This window comes from Aspergillus candidus, assembly GCF_002847045.1.
Source record: "Aspergillus candidus strain CBS 102.13 unplaced genomic scaffold BDW47scaffold_7, whole genome shotgun sequence".
Classification (NCBI taxonomy): Eukaryota; Fungi; Ascomycota; class Eurotiomycetes; order Eurotiales; family Aspergillaceae; genus Aspergillus; species Aspergillus candidus.
Genome location: NW_020194012.1, coordinates 568286 through 583228, shown reverse-complemented (window position 1 = coordinate 583228; position 14943 = coordinate 568286). Strand labels below are relative to the sequence as shown.

Here is a 14943-nt window from a genome sequence, read left to right as displayed (position 1 = left end):
AATTCGGTGAATAAGTGACTCATTCCGAATGGGTTTTGGTAATTTACAGATAAAGTTTATGTAGGTTTAATTAGTATAGTTAGTATTACCCATTTTTAATCATACCTCTCTCGGATTTAACAATCATAGATGGGACTATCATTACTTATTGAATCCCAGTTAATCAATCCAATACATTAGTTCTCTTGTTACATCCCCTAGAACACTATGGAATATTGTGGCTCGGAGTACACGTGTATGGCGGAAAGAGTGGCGTTCCATTACACGTACCACCATGTATATACTATGTAGGAACCAAAAGTACTCACGACAGATCAGCAGGACTCCAACATGCAAGCCATTGTTATCTGAAGGTGGAATGATAGGCTATAGACTGTCAAGTTCGTGTAGGGAAACCAGTTTTGATCAGGAGATTCTCGAACGTGTCTCCGATGTGTCTCCGTATACAGAGTAGAATCCATTACCTAAGGATCAAGTCAAGAATGGGTCCATGGAGATAGCTTGGTGTTGGAGCTGGAAGATCCTCAAAGCAGTCCGGACTACAACTGATTTATTCTTAGCAGCGATCCTCATCTTTAATTCAATGTCCACCCATCTTTCTTCGTTCCACTACGAAGGTATATCCACCAAAACTTTAACAAAAGTCAACGCCAACCACGACAAATAAACATAGAAAGTACATAACAAAAATAACAAGAAGCAAAAGAAAAGGAAAGAAAAGAAAAGAAAGGTTATGCCAACATGATCCTTCCACCAGGCCGTATCCTCTTAACGACACGCTGCTCTCCCCCCTCCTGGCTCCCCCATCCACTCCCCACAACCCCCCTCAGACCATTCGCCTCCAGACGCACCGCTTCCCTACCCAACACGACCACTCCCCCCTCAGATGACGACGTGACCGAAGCCAGACGGTGGCTGTCCACCTTCGACTCCAAGTCCATCCCGCGTCATCTCTGCGAAATCTCCTTTAGTCGATCCGGTGGCCCAGGAGGTCAGAACGTCAACAAGTACGTTTCCTCCCCCCCTTCCCTACACCCCCCAAGCCTGGACCCGTCCAATCCAGCCCACCGCTATAAGCCACTCACTAATGACAACTCCCTTTAGGGTCAACTCCAAGGCCACCCTCAAAATATCCCTCCATGGTCTCCTGCCGCTCCTGCCTCCCCTGCTGCACGGTCCACTGCGGTCGTCGCGCTATTTCGCGGAACGATCCGAGTCGCTCGTTATTCAGTCGCAGGAGTCGCGCAAGCAGACCTCTAATGTGGATGCCTGTTATGACAAGCTCTACCAGCTGCTTCGGACCACCGCCGACGATGCGATTCCTGGGGAGACGTCGCAGGCTCAGAAGGATCGTGTGGCCAAATTGTATGTTCCGTCTTTTTTTTCTTATTCTCTGAACTCCCTTTTCTATTTGGATAGTTCCATTCATGTCTGCTGGATATGGACTATATAGGATATCACACTGACGGTATACACAGAAAAAAGGCTGAAAATGAAACGAGACTGAAGACAAAGAAGTTTCTCAGCAGCAAAAAGGCTAGTCGCCGGGGCAGATCCGACGAATAAACAATGCACGAATTCCCAACACCATTATGTTTTACTCTCTCAACAACAGCCCCCCGATAACGCCGGAGTTCGAATAGCACAGGTGATCCAGTTACGCCGTGGGAAGGACCCGCTCCGCGTTCTGGATGGTGATAGAAAGGACCGTCTGCAGTGCAGGATCCAGGTTCTCGGTCTGCGCAATGGGTTGCAGCCAGCCGATGACCTCCTTCGCGACCCGAGGGTCGTTTTGACTCTCCTTGAGGCGTCCCAGAGACGCGCCCAATGCCCGCGGGAACTCGGCTGAGGTGACCCGAATCCCAGCGGTCGGGAGCCGGATGTAGCAGATCTGCGTGTGGGGGCTGGCGGGTTTCGTCGCCCGCATCGTCTCCACCACCTCTTCGAGGATCCGGCGCAGACAGGGCAGATCCTCGAACTCCAGAGTCATGTCGTAAAACTCATGGCCGAACCGGTCATCGTTGTCGAAGTGCTTCAGTGCTGTGTTGAAGATGGCCAGAGGAATAGCACCAGTGAGGGCCGGCGTCGCGCTGAGGGTCTGCAGTGCCTGCTGGTTGGCCTCGTCCGTACCGCCAGCGGTGGGGTTGATATCCTCCTCGGTGATCTGCGGCATCGCAATCATATCGGCATCGGGGTCGTCCAGGGAAGCGCCCTGATCCTTGGGCGCTTCAATCTCGCGGTCGAGACCCAGGATCCGCTGTCGGGCAAAGAGTTTGGCAATGTAGATCAATTCCAACTTGGCATAGTGCAACCATAACTTCCTCGAACTCTTGCAGAATCGCAACCCCCGTTGCATGTAGCTCCGCGACTGGGTCATGTCCGCATGTTCGTCCAGTGAGTATTGCGCCGCATAGAGCCACAGATCCACGTTCGTAGGGTTGAGACGCAGCGCATCTGTGAGGATCATGGAGAGCTTCTTGTATGACTTCTGCTGGCGGGCGTATTCGATGTACTGAACCCACAATCCGATATCCCCAGGGAACTTCCGCGTGGCCCGATCCAAGACGAAGAAGATCCGTCGCTGCCCCGAAAACCCGGTCGATCTGACTCCCAGCCGCTTCACTCTCTTGCGCCGCAGATTGTCGAGATTCATTTCATACTGGGCATAGCGCACAAAGTCGATGGATTGCGCACCACGGGCATTGATCTTGTGTTCAAAGTCGGACCGTTTCTTGATGATCGACGTGATCTCCTCCTATAAAAAGACGAAAACACACTTGTTGGTCATTCCATTCCTCTGGTCGCGACAGAGTATAAAACGGTGGAGACATGCATACCTTGCTGAAGATCTTTTTCTTTTCAAACTCCTTCAACTCCGGCACCGACTTCTCTAAAAAGAAGCGTGCCTTATCCGTGGTGTTTGACATGGTTGTTGTTGGCTCCTCTGTCAGACACTGGTAGCGGAGATAAAAAAAAAAATGGCTTAGACTGAGAAAAGTGGTCGGCATCCCGCATTGAACCTCCGATCAATGACAACTGACCGCCTGCTCCTTTGGGATCTAGCGGGGATATTACTTGGTACCCGCGTGGTTGCCGAGCCTCAATGGAATTGTCGCGTTGTTGGCCTCAGTCAGTCAGGGGTTTTGTTTCTGTTACTTGCCGCGATCCCATTTACCCTCTCTTTCTCTTTCTTTGACTTTTTCTTCTTGACCTTCGTTCGCCTGTCTTTTCTTTCCTTTTCTTTCTCCTGTTCTAGTTTTGTTCGGATTTGCCTCATAGACGGCAGATCGACCTGCGTCTCCGGCGCTGCCATGGCACCCAGGATCAAAGATGGGGATGCTGTCGTAGCGGTTGGTTTCTGACACAGCCATGGGCTTCAAGCGACATATGCACTGACCAGTCTTCAGATCAACGGAAAATGGATCACCTGGACGCATACGGTGTTTGCCTACCTGGCCTTTTTCAGCGCCTTGATAGTGGGAATGTCGCTGCACTTTAGGAAGATCGTCCAGAACGAACACTACGGCTACCCCGATGAATGGTTTCCGTCCGTCTCCGCCACCATTGGCGACAGATATCCCGAACGGTCCTTCTTCCAGGTCTTTATCGCCATTACCTCCGGTCCCCGTTTCGCCCTCGTCTTCCTCTGGTATATCCTGACCTCGCGTCCCAAGTCGACCCTGCCGAAGGTGGTCGCGGGTGTCGGTTTGTTCCGGACGTTTACCTGCGGAGGCTGGACCTACGTGACTTCGACCGATGACCATGACTGGCATGATATTTTCATGATCTCCTATCTGGTTGCGACGCTGCCATGGACTCTGGGCTGTCTTGCCTTGAGCCAGAACCGCCGCGCGGCTAAGTACCGCAAGGTCATGGCCAGTTTGTTCTTTGGAACCCTGGTGCCGTTGATTTACTTCTTTATCCAGCACAAGGTTCATAAGGTTGCCGGAGGTGAGTACACTGCCGTCGAGGTATGGGGAAGGCAATGGACTAACTGGCGTTGATAGCCTACACGAAATACGCATTCTTCGAATGGTCCCTCATTCTGTTCGACGTTGGCTTTGATGCAGTCACTGCGCTTGACTTTGAGACTTTTGAAATCGTGGTCAGGGATGTGAAAGGGGTCAGCAGAGGGTATGTACAGTGGCTTCCGAAATAAAACCGAAAAAAAATGGGAGAAATGGGAAATGTACGGTTGCAAAGGCAGGGTTATTATACAAGAAACACATGGTCTAAGATTTCTTTTCCTTTTCAGGCAGTTGAAAACTACTGCGGACTCCGTCCTTGAAAAAGAGTGCGTCCAATCCATTTTCCAGAAACCACGAATACCTGTTGACTCGTAGCTAGGAAGGGCAAGCCTGTGGGCAACACCTTCGGTCAGGGTTTCTCCTGGGGTGAAGTCGCCGACGCCGCTGCAGATGTTTATAACGGGGTAAAACTACATGCGTAACCTTTTTGCCTTGGCCCACTCATACTGACATCTGTAGTTCGTTTTCTGGAGCATGTGCACGGCGCTGCCTGTTCTTGTCTGGTGTAAGTGGTGGCGCATCTCAACAAAAGTCCCGATTTCTGACCGCAACAGACTTCCCCCTGTGGCACATGGGTATCTCCGGATATGAAGTGGCCATTGTCGCCTATGCGGCTCCTCTTTTCCTTGCAATTCCGGCCCTGAGGTCCGCTGTCATCCGGAGTCCTCGTGTCTTCCAGTTCCTCGCGGTTTCTGGACTTTTCGCCTATAAGACTCAGGACCCCGCCAACCGACTGTTCCTGACTATCTTCTCCCTCTCGTGCACCCTGATCACGTGGGCTGCTACTTTGTACGCCGAGAGAGCCAACAGCGCGCGGTTGGAGACCCGGATCTTCGGGTGGGGTCTTGGATTGATCATGTCGACCGTCTCCAAGTTCGCATTCCGAACTAACAACCCGGTGTGGCCCATCATGCATGCCGAAAATGGTGGCTGGAACAAGGTTGGCATTGCACTGGCCATCTTGGCCGCTCTCCGATCTTACAGACAGCCTTCCGTCAGCGGAGGGGACTACTTTCCGTCCAGCGGCAAGAAAGGGTCTGGGGCGTTGGCCGGTCTGGGTGTCGGTGGCCTTTTCTTTACGATGCTCTCTCTCCTGACCGAATCCAGCACCATGATCGCTTGGGTCTGGGACGGCTTCCCCGTGCGTGGCCCTATCGCCGCCCCTCACGGCGCACTGGTCATCTTCGTCATGGGTGCCGGACTTGTGTTCGGTCTCTACTATCCCCGTGTCGCGGGAAGCTGGACCGCCTTTGGAATCGGCTCGCTGGGCGCGGCTTTCCTCACCTGCTATAGTCACTGGGCCGGATTCTACGGTGCTCTTACTCTCGGATTCTACATCATGGCAGTGACGCCAGTCCTGCTCGGATCGGCTGTCCGCCACCCCCCTGCCACCTCCTTCGGCATTGGCGGCGTTTTCATGATCTTCATGATTCTGTTCCACGTGTGGGTCGTCGCGTACGCCTTCGTTCCGGGAGGACCCCTGGTCAGGGAGCGCACGGACTGGCTCATGATTACGAACATGCTGAGCATCGGCGCTGGCGTTTTCTCGGCCGCCGTCTCCAACTCGTCCGCCCCGAAGCACAAGCCCATCAGCCCTAATGGTCGCAAGCAGCGGTCGTACTACATCTACATCCTCGCCGTCCTGCAGCTGATTGCCGTCGCCGTGGCATATCTCCGTTTCCCGACCAACAACTACACGCCCTACCATCCCGAGGACAAGGTCGCCACGATGGGTATCTGGACCGTCCATTTCGGCCTGGATAACGACATGTGGGCCTCGGAGGGCCGCATGCGTGATGTGATCCAGGAGCTCGAGCTCGACGTCATTGGCCTTCTCGAGTCCGATAACCAGCGCATCATCATGGGCAACCGTGATGTCACGCAGACTCTGGCCGAGGAACTGGGCATGTACGCCGACTACGGCCCAGGACCGAACAAGCACACGTGGGGTTCAGCCCTGCTGTCCAAGTTCCCGATCGTCAACTCCACTCACCACCTGCTCCCTTCGCCCGTGGGTGAACTCGCCCCGGCCATCAGTGCCACCTTGGACATGTACGGTGAGATGGTCGACGTCGTTGTCTTCCACTCCGGTCAGGAAGAAGACCCCGAAGACCGCCGTCTCCAGACGGAGTATCTTTCGAACCTGATGGGCTCGTCCGACCGCCCTCTGGTCCTGCTGAGTTACCTCGTCACCAAGCCGCTCGAAGGCAACTACAACACCTACGTCAGCGATATCAGCGGCATGAAGGACATCGATCACACCGATTGGGACCGCTGGTGCGAGTACATTCTTTACAAGAAGCTGAAGAGAACAGGCTACGCGCGTATCAGCCGCGATTCGATCACGGACACCGAGATCCAGGTATGCATACCTCCCTCCCCATGGGAAAACCCCACTAATAATTTCCACCCAACAGGTCGGCAAATTCGTCGTCGGACAGCCCGAATCAGAAGAAGAGATGATGATCCCGGAGGAAATGGTTCCCGAGGGCCTCCGCTTCCCGCAACTGTTCCGCGGACAGGGCGTTCGTGGCCATCGCTACCACGTCTTCGACGAGCCGAGATATTGGCAATGAGACAGACATACACTAATGTCCCTCGTATCTATTGCTAAACTTCTCTTCGCCTAGGTCTTTTATCTCTTTTTGGTGACGTCTATGTTTTGTCTAATTATATCCTATCCTTTCCTTTTTTGTTACGGGGCATTTTCAGCATGGGTTTGCATTCGTCGCTCGCTATCCCATGTTTGGTTGGGCTGCTCCTGAGTGGTTTCCGTGATGATCATATCTTGTGTATTAAATGTGCAAATATCTCTGTTTTGATCGCTTTTCACGATGGGGATGATTTGGCTTGTAAGGAGGAAGGGGGAGAGAGCACTGTATTATGTAGGGCTTGGTAGTTTAGTACTTGGAGAAGTACACGTAGGGCGTCGGGTGACAGGCACTCGTCCCAACTGCGGCTGTCTGTCTGACATGTCCTCTCTTTGAACCACAAAAAAGAGAGAAAAGGAAGAAGAGAGAAAGAGCCGGGTTCGGTGGTAATCCCTGGGTTAATGTAATAAAGAATCTCCCAAACATGGCCGCTTTTACTACTAACGCTCTGGGGCGTTTGTTCTTTTGTTCGTCACTTGCGTCTCGCTGCCCCGGGTCAAGATTGGGGCACCAGTATTGGACGATACTGTTGGAGTCAATGGGCTCGTTATTTCGGCAACCCAGGGAGATTCAAAGCAATGTGAAGATCGGATCGAAGTTGAGTCTTCGGCATTATTCATTATTTTCTCCAAGATCCCTGCCGGATTCGATATAGAGCGGCGGGGCTAAGCATAGAGGAGGCCGCCAAACGTTAGGCCCTTCTACCTACAAGTAGACTGTTAAGTCTTTGATGTCGTGCTTGAGAAGAAGGCGAGAAAAGGTTTGCTTGGACAACTTGTCGCGGGGCTTTCTTTGTGTGATTGCGAAACTGATGGATGGGTTCTTAGCATCGACCTGGTGATTGAGTCCTTTGTTTACCTTCACAAAGAACGTGGGATGTCTGAGCCACTCTCACCTTGCTGCCAAGGGCACAGTAATTGCTACTTCTTTGTCGGTTTGACAGGAATAGATCGGGCTCAAGCCGGTACAGGACTCCTGCTCTAATTGCGAGATAATCTGGTACCATTGTGGAAGCCTTCTTCTTTGAACAAGTTCCTAGATCAATGTTAATATATCAAGACCAATATCCCTCGCCAGATGCGTGGCAGCATTACAGCATACAGTTCAGTACTGCACCACAATCCGCAGACCAACTCGTTTGTTATCATAACATAAAGGCCTACAACGTCTGTACACTCATCGTTTCTTTTGGGTTTCTGTGGAAAGTTAACATATCACAGTAATCCTTCATCGTCGTTTACCAGCCTCAAGATGCCAGAACCACTACCGAGAAATATGGGCAGGGGTTTGAAATCAGGGCACACTACAGCCCAACTCCAATCGAATGGGCGTGGAAAATTTCCCGCTGGTCCTTCAAAGGTAGCGTAATCATCAGCAAAGGCACCACTGCCGTCTACTTTGGCGTCCAACAAGGCCAGAAAATGGCCACTGGCACCAAATTTCCCCGAACAGCCCTATCCCTAATGCTGCAAGATCACCTAATCTATCGTCTACCCCGCAGAATCAAGTGGCAGCTCCTGCATTACCGGAGCCAGTAAATCCTGCAGGTGAGTGGCGCCCCCAGTATGCGGAAAGCCCGAACCTGCTTCGCGCAGGTTCACCAACCACAGGGGATAGATGATACTGATCTCACTCGCCTCATTGAAGATGTAACGTTTAACTTTGGTCACACCGCTGCGCGGCCACGCTGGTTGGTCTTACCTAGTGCAGACCCTGAATATCCCGGGTCAACCAGGTTTGTATGGCATTTCGATGTCATAACACACGAGAGAGAGCTGTATCCCGCTGCACACAGGGCTCTTTGCGAATGGTTGACTGATCCGGAGTTCCGAAACCGTGTGCGACAAGAAATGTCAGATGTATCCAGTCCAACATCCTCGCCGGGCCCCAGAGCCCCTATCCCGCCTCCCCCACCTGCTGATCCAGATGTCGCATTGGCTCTCGCAGGACAAACTCCACCACCACCACTCACCAATGGCATTGAGGGTTATTTTGCGAATTCTCCGCGGCCTTCACTGGGAATGCGAGCAGGTATGTACAATACATATGGAATATTCGTGTTGTGTTGGAGATATCTGACTGAACGCCCCTAAGTATCTCGCATTCCGCAATGGTCGACACAGGGTAGCTTGAGCCAAACACAAGCTCCCATATGAACTTCCGGCTAATGGATTTCTAGTTAATCAAAACCAAGTTACTGTTATTCCAGCAAATGAAGATCCAGCCGATGATTTGCCGGATTATGAAGATTACTATGGTGACGAAAATGAGGAAGGCAATAACCAGGCTGATGATTTGCCGGACTATGAAGATTATTATGGTGACGAGAATGAGGAAGACAATACTCAGGCTGATGACAACGGTGAGTGCAAATAGATTTGATTTATAGTGGTCGTACTGGTTTCGAACATGTTTCTATGTCCCTTTCTTACGTTTTCAGAATCATCTGTTGATCTTATTGGACATTGTTTCACCCTGTTCGGGTCTTATGCCGATGTGCCTGGCTGTGGCTTGGATCTTGCAGCCCCGTTTGTCTTGAGTGCTAGTCAATCAACCAATGTCCAACAAATGGACGGTTGTTCTCGCGGTTTTGCCTGCTTGCATATCACATACTCCATCGGCGATGGGAGCCCGCAATTCGTTTAATCCGCTCTGCTAACTTTCTCTCCCCCTAGCCCGGCGAAACCTGAGCCCTAACTACGAACCAACCACTTCCGACGAGCAAACCCCTCCCCACGGGCTTACCGCTGTCGATCCTGCGGAACTGGAAGTACCATGGATTCACGGTTAGTGTCAGAATTTCATTTGTCTCCACCCTGTCTTGAACCACTGTAATAAGCTTTCTGACAAGACTTGAACAAGGCGTCGGCAAAGATAGGCGCATCAAGCGACAAGCCAATCCTTGGGCAGCGATGGGTGGACTTGGTAGAGGAGAGAACTCACCAACTCGATCAGAAGATGTGGAAGCAGCGATAGAGGCTGCGCGACTAGTGATGGCACCACTTACTGGTTAGTGACGGGATTCTATTTGTCTCTGCCTTTCTGATTTCTGCCTTTATTAGTATAATCAGCTCTGACAAGACTTGAACAAGACTTCGGCAAAACCAAACACATCAAGAGACCGCCTGCTCCTCAACTAAGGAATACCCAGGAACAATTATCCAATTCCGAGGCAGTGCCAGGTACACATCATAGAAGAGAGCCCGAGCCGACTCTATCAGATACTGCGCGGCTTGAACAAGGCGTCGCCAAAACTAAGCACTCCAAGTGGCTGCTTGCCCCTCGCCGAAGGGATCCCAGGGGACAACCAGTCAACCCTGCCGCAGGTCCGAGTGTACAAGGTGGAGGAGAGCCTGAACAGCCTCGACCAAGTACTGCGGAAGAGATACCGGGAATTCTCGGTGAGTAACAAAAATTTATCTGTCGCTGCCTTTTTGATTTCCGCCTTAATCAGTATAACCAGCACTAACAAAGCTCAAACAAGGCGCCGCTAAGACCAAACGCGTTAAAATTAAACACACCAAGGGGAGGCCCCTCTCTCATCTAAGGGATGAAGAGGGACGGCCGGTCAATCCTGAGGCAGGGCCGAGTGAACAATGTGGAGGAGAGCCCGAACGGGAACGATCAGATACCGAGCATCTGCCTGATGATCTTCGCCAGCTTATCGAAGGACTCCGTGCCAATCCACGAAATTGTCTAAAGCACTTCCCAGAGCGGATAGTGCAGCAGATCAGACCATGGGCCGGTCCGATGAGACTCCCCGATGGTCTCAACATCCCGGATACATTGCCCTCGGTGCCTTCGGGAAACAGGCCATTTGCCTTTGCAGCATTGGCTGCCGCTGCCGATGACAATAATACGGCCAGTGGTGCAGACACACAATCAGCTGCCCCACCCGCTCGAAGAGGAAAGGGAAGACCAAAGTCGAAAACAGCCGGAGCCGGTGAAGTAGCGGGAGGAACAGAAGGAGGAACAGGAGGAGGAACGGGGAGACCGAGGACCAGAAGCCAAGGTTTAGTATAGGATTTACCGCGGCATTCTGGCAGAGAGAATTGCTAAGAGTCTATTCTTGGGTATGGAGTTTGATCTCTTGAAGTTGTTATTTGTATTTCATATGCTATGCTTACATGGGATGATGTTTATCGAGATGTGATGTTTATCGAGATGTACAAGGATGTTTGGCTTTGATTTTGACTGTCGTATGTATGAATTGGGTTAATTTACACTTGTTTGGTAGACTTCTTGATCAATCCAAGATGTTAGGGCAAGGAGCACCATCTTCCTGCCTGAGGCAAACACATGGATTCTCGCATCGTGCAAACACGACAAACACGACTCTCGAATGGCTTCGATCGATCATCATCGGTTTCCGTACATCATGACCTTACCCGATCAACAACTCCCCCAATTCGGGCCTCTGTCGGCTCTTATTCCAACATTCTACGCGATGCGATAAACACGACATTTCGCTTTATTCGTCTATCCATGATTCGCGAGTCAGCGCTACCAAGCCAATTCCGTCGGAACACTCTAGGAGTGACGGCCGAGTCCGCAAAGAACCATGTTCACCTTCACTCCCTTGCTAGGCGCACAGTCTGCCTCATCCAAGGCTTCGCAGTCGATTTTGGAGCTTGAGGGTGGCATCAAAATCCTCGTGGATGTGGGCTGGGATGATTCTTTTGACCCGCTCGACCTGGCGGAGTTGGAGAAGTAAGCTCCGTCCATTCTTTCCTACGCTAGACATGTGTCTCTTCAGAAGGCTAATTGAATATTTCATTTGAATTTTTTTTTGCAGACATATCCCGACTCTATCTCTGATCCTCCTGACTCATGCGACCCCCGCCCATATCGGTGCCTATGTACACTGCTGCAAGACCTTCCCCCTCTTCACTCAAATCCCTGTCTACGCGACGAGTCCTATCATCGCATTGGGTCGGACGTTACTACAAGAACTGTATGAATCGTCACCCTTGGCCGCGACATTTCTACCCAAGGCTTCGGTCTCAGAACCCGGCGCGACCACTTCCCCTACATCGGCAGTAGCATTCGCGGCAGAGGGCGACGAAAACAACGATGCGAGCCACGCCGGGCGGATCCTCCTACAGCCGCCGTCGGGCGAGGAGATCGCCCGTTTCTTCTCTTTGATCCAACCACTGAAATATTCGCAGCCACACCAACCGTCCCCGTCTCCGTTTTCTCCCCCCTTGGACGGCCTTACGCTGACGGCCTACAATGCTGGACACACGGTCGGAGGAACAATATGGCATATCCAGCATGGTATGGAGTCGATCGTCTACGCTGTTGACTGGAACCAAGCGCGCGAGAGTGTCGTCGCAGGTGCAGCCTGGTTCGGTGGCTCGGGTGCCAGCGGCACCGAAGTTATCGAGCAGCTGCGCAAGCCTACGGCCCTGGTGTGCAGTACCCGGGGTGGCGACAAATTCGCGCTCCCGGGCGGCCGCAAGAAGCGCGACGATCTGTTGCTGGACATGATTCGCAGCACGGTGGCCAGGGGGGGCACGGTTCTCATTCCCACCGATACCAGCGCCCGAGTGCTGGAATTGGTTTATTCACTGGAGCATGCGTGGCGGACTGCTGCAGAGGGGAACGGCCAAGACGATGTTCTGAAAGGCGCTGGGCTGTATATGGCGAACAAAAAAGCCCACACCACTATGCGGTTAGCGCGGAGTATGCTAGAGTGGATGGACGAGAATATCGTGCGTGAGTTTGAAGCGGCGGAGGGTGTGGACGCGACGACAGGCCAGTCTCGATCAGGAGCTGACGGGCAGCGATCTGGCGGTCAAAACCAAGGCAAAGGCGAGGAGAAGCGAACTGGACCCTTCACATTCAAACACCTTAAATTCATTGAACGACGGAAACGACTGGAGAAAATCCTAGCTGATCCCTCGCCCAAGGTCATCCTGGCGTCGGACTCCTCGCTCGACTGGGGGTTGGCTAAAGATGCTCTGCAGGTTGTGGCGGGGGGATCGAACAACTTGCTTTTGCTCACCGAGTCATTCCACAGGAGCAAGCCCTCTGAGCACTCCGAGGACCCTAAAAGGAAGACGCTTGGTAGCATGGTTTGGGAGTGGTACGAAGAAAGAAAGGACGGGGTGGCCCTGGAAAAGGCCGCAGATGGGGAGATGCTGGAACAGGTCCACGGCGGGGGACGAGAGATGTCCTGGACGAATGTACGGCGGGCGCCTCTCGACCCTGGGGAGCAGATGCTCTACCAGCAGTACCTCGCGACCCAGCGCCAACTCCAGGACACCTCCCAAGCACGAGGCCAAGAAAACCTAGAGAATGCCGCCGATGCACTCGACGACCGCTCTAGTTCCTCGTCTGAAGATTCAGAAGACTCGCAGCAGCAAGGCAAGGTGCTGAACTTCTCCACGTCGCTGGCTCACGCGAACCGCACGAAACTCGGTCTCAGCGACGAAGACCTCGGGATCAACGTCCTTCTCCGGCGGAAGAACGTATACGACTACGACGTCCGCGGCAAGAAGGGCCGCGAGCGCATGTTCCCCTACGTGGCACCCCGGAAGAAACGGGACGAGTACGGAGAGTTCATCCGGCCTGAGGAATACCTGCGGGCCGAAGAGCGCGAGGAAGCCGACATGCAACAGCGACGCCTCGAGAACCCCACAAAGCTAGGTCAGAAACGACGATGGGACGAGGCGGGCCCCAACGGCGGTCGTGCGCCCGGCAGCGGCGGCGTCGAGCGATCGCAGGCGTCAAATAACGCCGAGGCTATGAGCATGTCCGACGACGGAGACGGCACGGACGGTGCGGTGGAATCAGAGGACGAGGCAAACGGGCAGACGTTCGAGGGTCCCGCCAAGGCTGTCTACGAGAAGGACGCGCTGACGTTCAACGCGCGGCTCGCCTTTGTCGACTTCAGCGGACTGCACGACAAGCGCAGCCTGGAGATGCTCATCCCGTTAATCCAGCCGCGCAAACTGATCCTAGTCGGCGGCCGCGAGGACGAGACGACCGCACTGGCAACGGAATGCCGCAAGCTACTTGCAGCCAAGACAGGCGTCAGCGTCGGAAACGACATTGCGGATACCGCGGCCCCTGACGCCGCCATCATCTTCACGCCGGCGAACGGCGAGATGGTCGACGCCAGCGTCGACACCAACGCCTGGATGGTCAAGCTGAGCAACAACCTCGTGCGCCGTCTCAGATGGCAACACGTCCGCAGCCTCGGCGTCGTCACCCTGACAGGACAGCTCCAAGCAGCCTCCATCGCCACCGCACCGCAAGACCAGAAACACCCGCAGGAAGACCAACCCGCCGACTCACCCTCCAGCAAGAAACAAAAACTCGACCACGACCCCAACTCCGACACCACCACAACAGAGCCATCCGCCCCCGAAAGCAAACCCACCCTCACCCACCCAACCGACAAACCAGACATCTACCCCGTGCTCGACATCCTCCCCGCCAACATGGCAGCCGGCACACGGTCCATGACCCGCCCCCTCCACGTCGGCGACCTCCGTCTCGCAGACCTGCGCCGCCTAATGCAGAGCGCCGGCCACAAAGCCGAGTTTCGCGGCGAGGGCACCCTCCTCATCGACGGGACAGTCGCGGTGCGCAAGTCCGGCACCGGCCGCATTGAGGTCGAAGCTGGTGCCGCCGCTACTACCGGTGGGCTGGGCCGCGGAACGGGTAGTTTCCTAGCTGTGAAGCGGAAAATCTATGAAGGGCTGGCTGTTGTTTCCGGGAGTTAGTAGTTTCTTTACCTTGTTGGTTCTTTCTTGCGATTTATGCTAGGAGATTGGATTGGATGGGGTGCAATGCAATGCAATCAAGTCATATCCTGTATTTATAATGGTTGTTAAGTATCTCATGAGACCAACTCTTAGTATCTTTGAGATGATGGCATTAGCAGAATAACTAAAAAAGAATAAGATCAGTAATAGAGACTTCTCGATTGGGTAAAGAGTATCAATATGCAAGCAGTTTGATATCTGAAGATGATTTTCACAAGTTTGAATCTTTCCTTGACACCTGCTCAGCCCACCACGCAACTGTGGGTCTAAAACTCCGCCTTCTTGGTCTTGGATCTACATTGGCTGCGTGGTCCATTGGCTTCAAGAACCGGCGCGCTTGGCACGACGACATCGGGCCAAAACAAATACGAAAACGTTGCTGCCGACCAGTTACTACTCGAGTGTTCTGTATATACTCTACTTGCAAGGACTGGCAACTACCTGTGATACTAGATTTAGACACCATACCCAAGCAGCTTGGTAGTCTTG

The 14943-nt window shown here is 53.1% G+C and overlaps 4 protein-coding genes across 4 annotated transcripts; 3 read left to right on the top strand and 1 right to left on the bottom strand.

Annotated features, from left to right (window-relative positions):
* Positions 1–741: 741 nt before the first annotated feature.
* On the top strand, positions 742–1566 carry BDW47DRAFT_123380 (peptidyl-tRNA hydrolase domain protein; the record flags this gene model as incomplete). Its single annotated transcript, XM_024816036.1, has 3 exons — positions 742–1007; positions 1105–1365; positions 1479–1566. 3 exons carry the CDS (start codon positions 742–744, stop codon positions 1564–1566), a joined length of 615 nt encoding a protein of 204 aa, XP_024674863.1.
* A 91-nt stretch (positions 1567–1657) lies between these two features.
* BDW47DRAFT_115808 (snoRNA-binding rRNA-processing protein UTP6) lies at positions 1658–2927 on the bottom strand (the record flags this gene model as incomplete). Its single annotated transcript, XM_024814835.1, has 2 exons — positions 1658–2755; positions 2838–2927. 2 exons carry the CDS (start codon positions 2925–2927, stop codon positions 1658–1660), a joined length of 1188 nt encoding a protein of 395 aa, XP_024674862.1.
* A 214-nt stretch (positions 2928–3141) lies between these two features.
* BDW47DRAFT_100951 (putative integral plasma membrane protein) lies at positions 3142–7006 on the top strand. The gene is made up of 8 exons (XM_024811563.1): positions 3142–3350; positions 3408–3951; positions 4008–4134; positions 4256–4294; positions 4348–4432; positions 4488–4533; positions 4583–6390; positions 6446–7006. The coding sequence occupies exons 1-8, from the start codon at positions 3312–3314 to the stop codon at positions 6602–6604; spliced, it is 2847 nt and encodes a 948-aa protein (XP_024674861.1). The 5' UTR covers positions 3142–3311; the 3' UTR covers positions 6605–7006.
* A 4094-nt stretch (positions 7007–11100) lies between these two features.
* Positions 11101–14546, top strand: BDW47DRAFT_83047 (cleavage polyadenylation factor subunit CFT2). Its single transcript, XM_024819965.1, has 2 exons — positions 11101–11389; positions 11475–14546. Exons 1-2 carry the CDS (start codon positions 11241–11243, stop codon positions 14410–14412), a joined length of 3087 nt encoding a protein of 1028 aa, XP_024674860.1. The 5' UTR covers positions 11101–11240; the 3' UTR covers positions 14413–14546.
* The last annotated feature ends 397 nt before the right edge of the window (positions 14547–14943 follow it).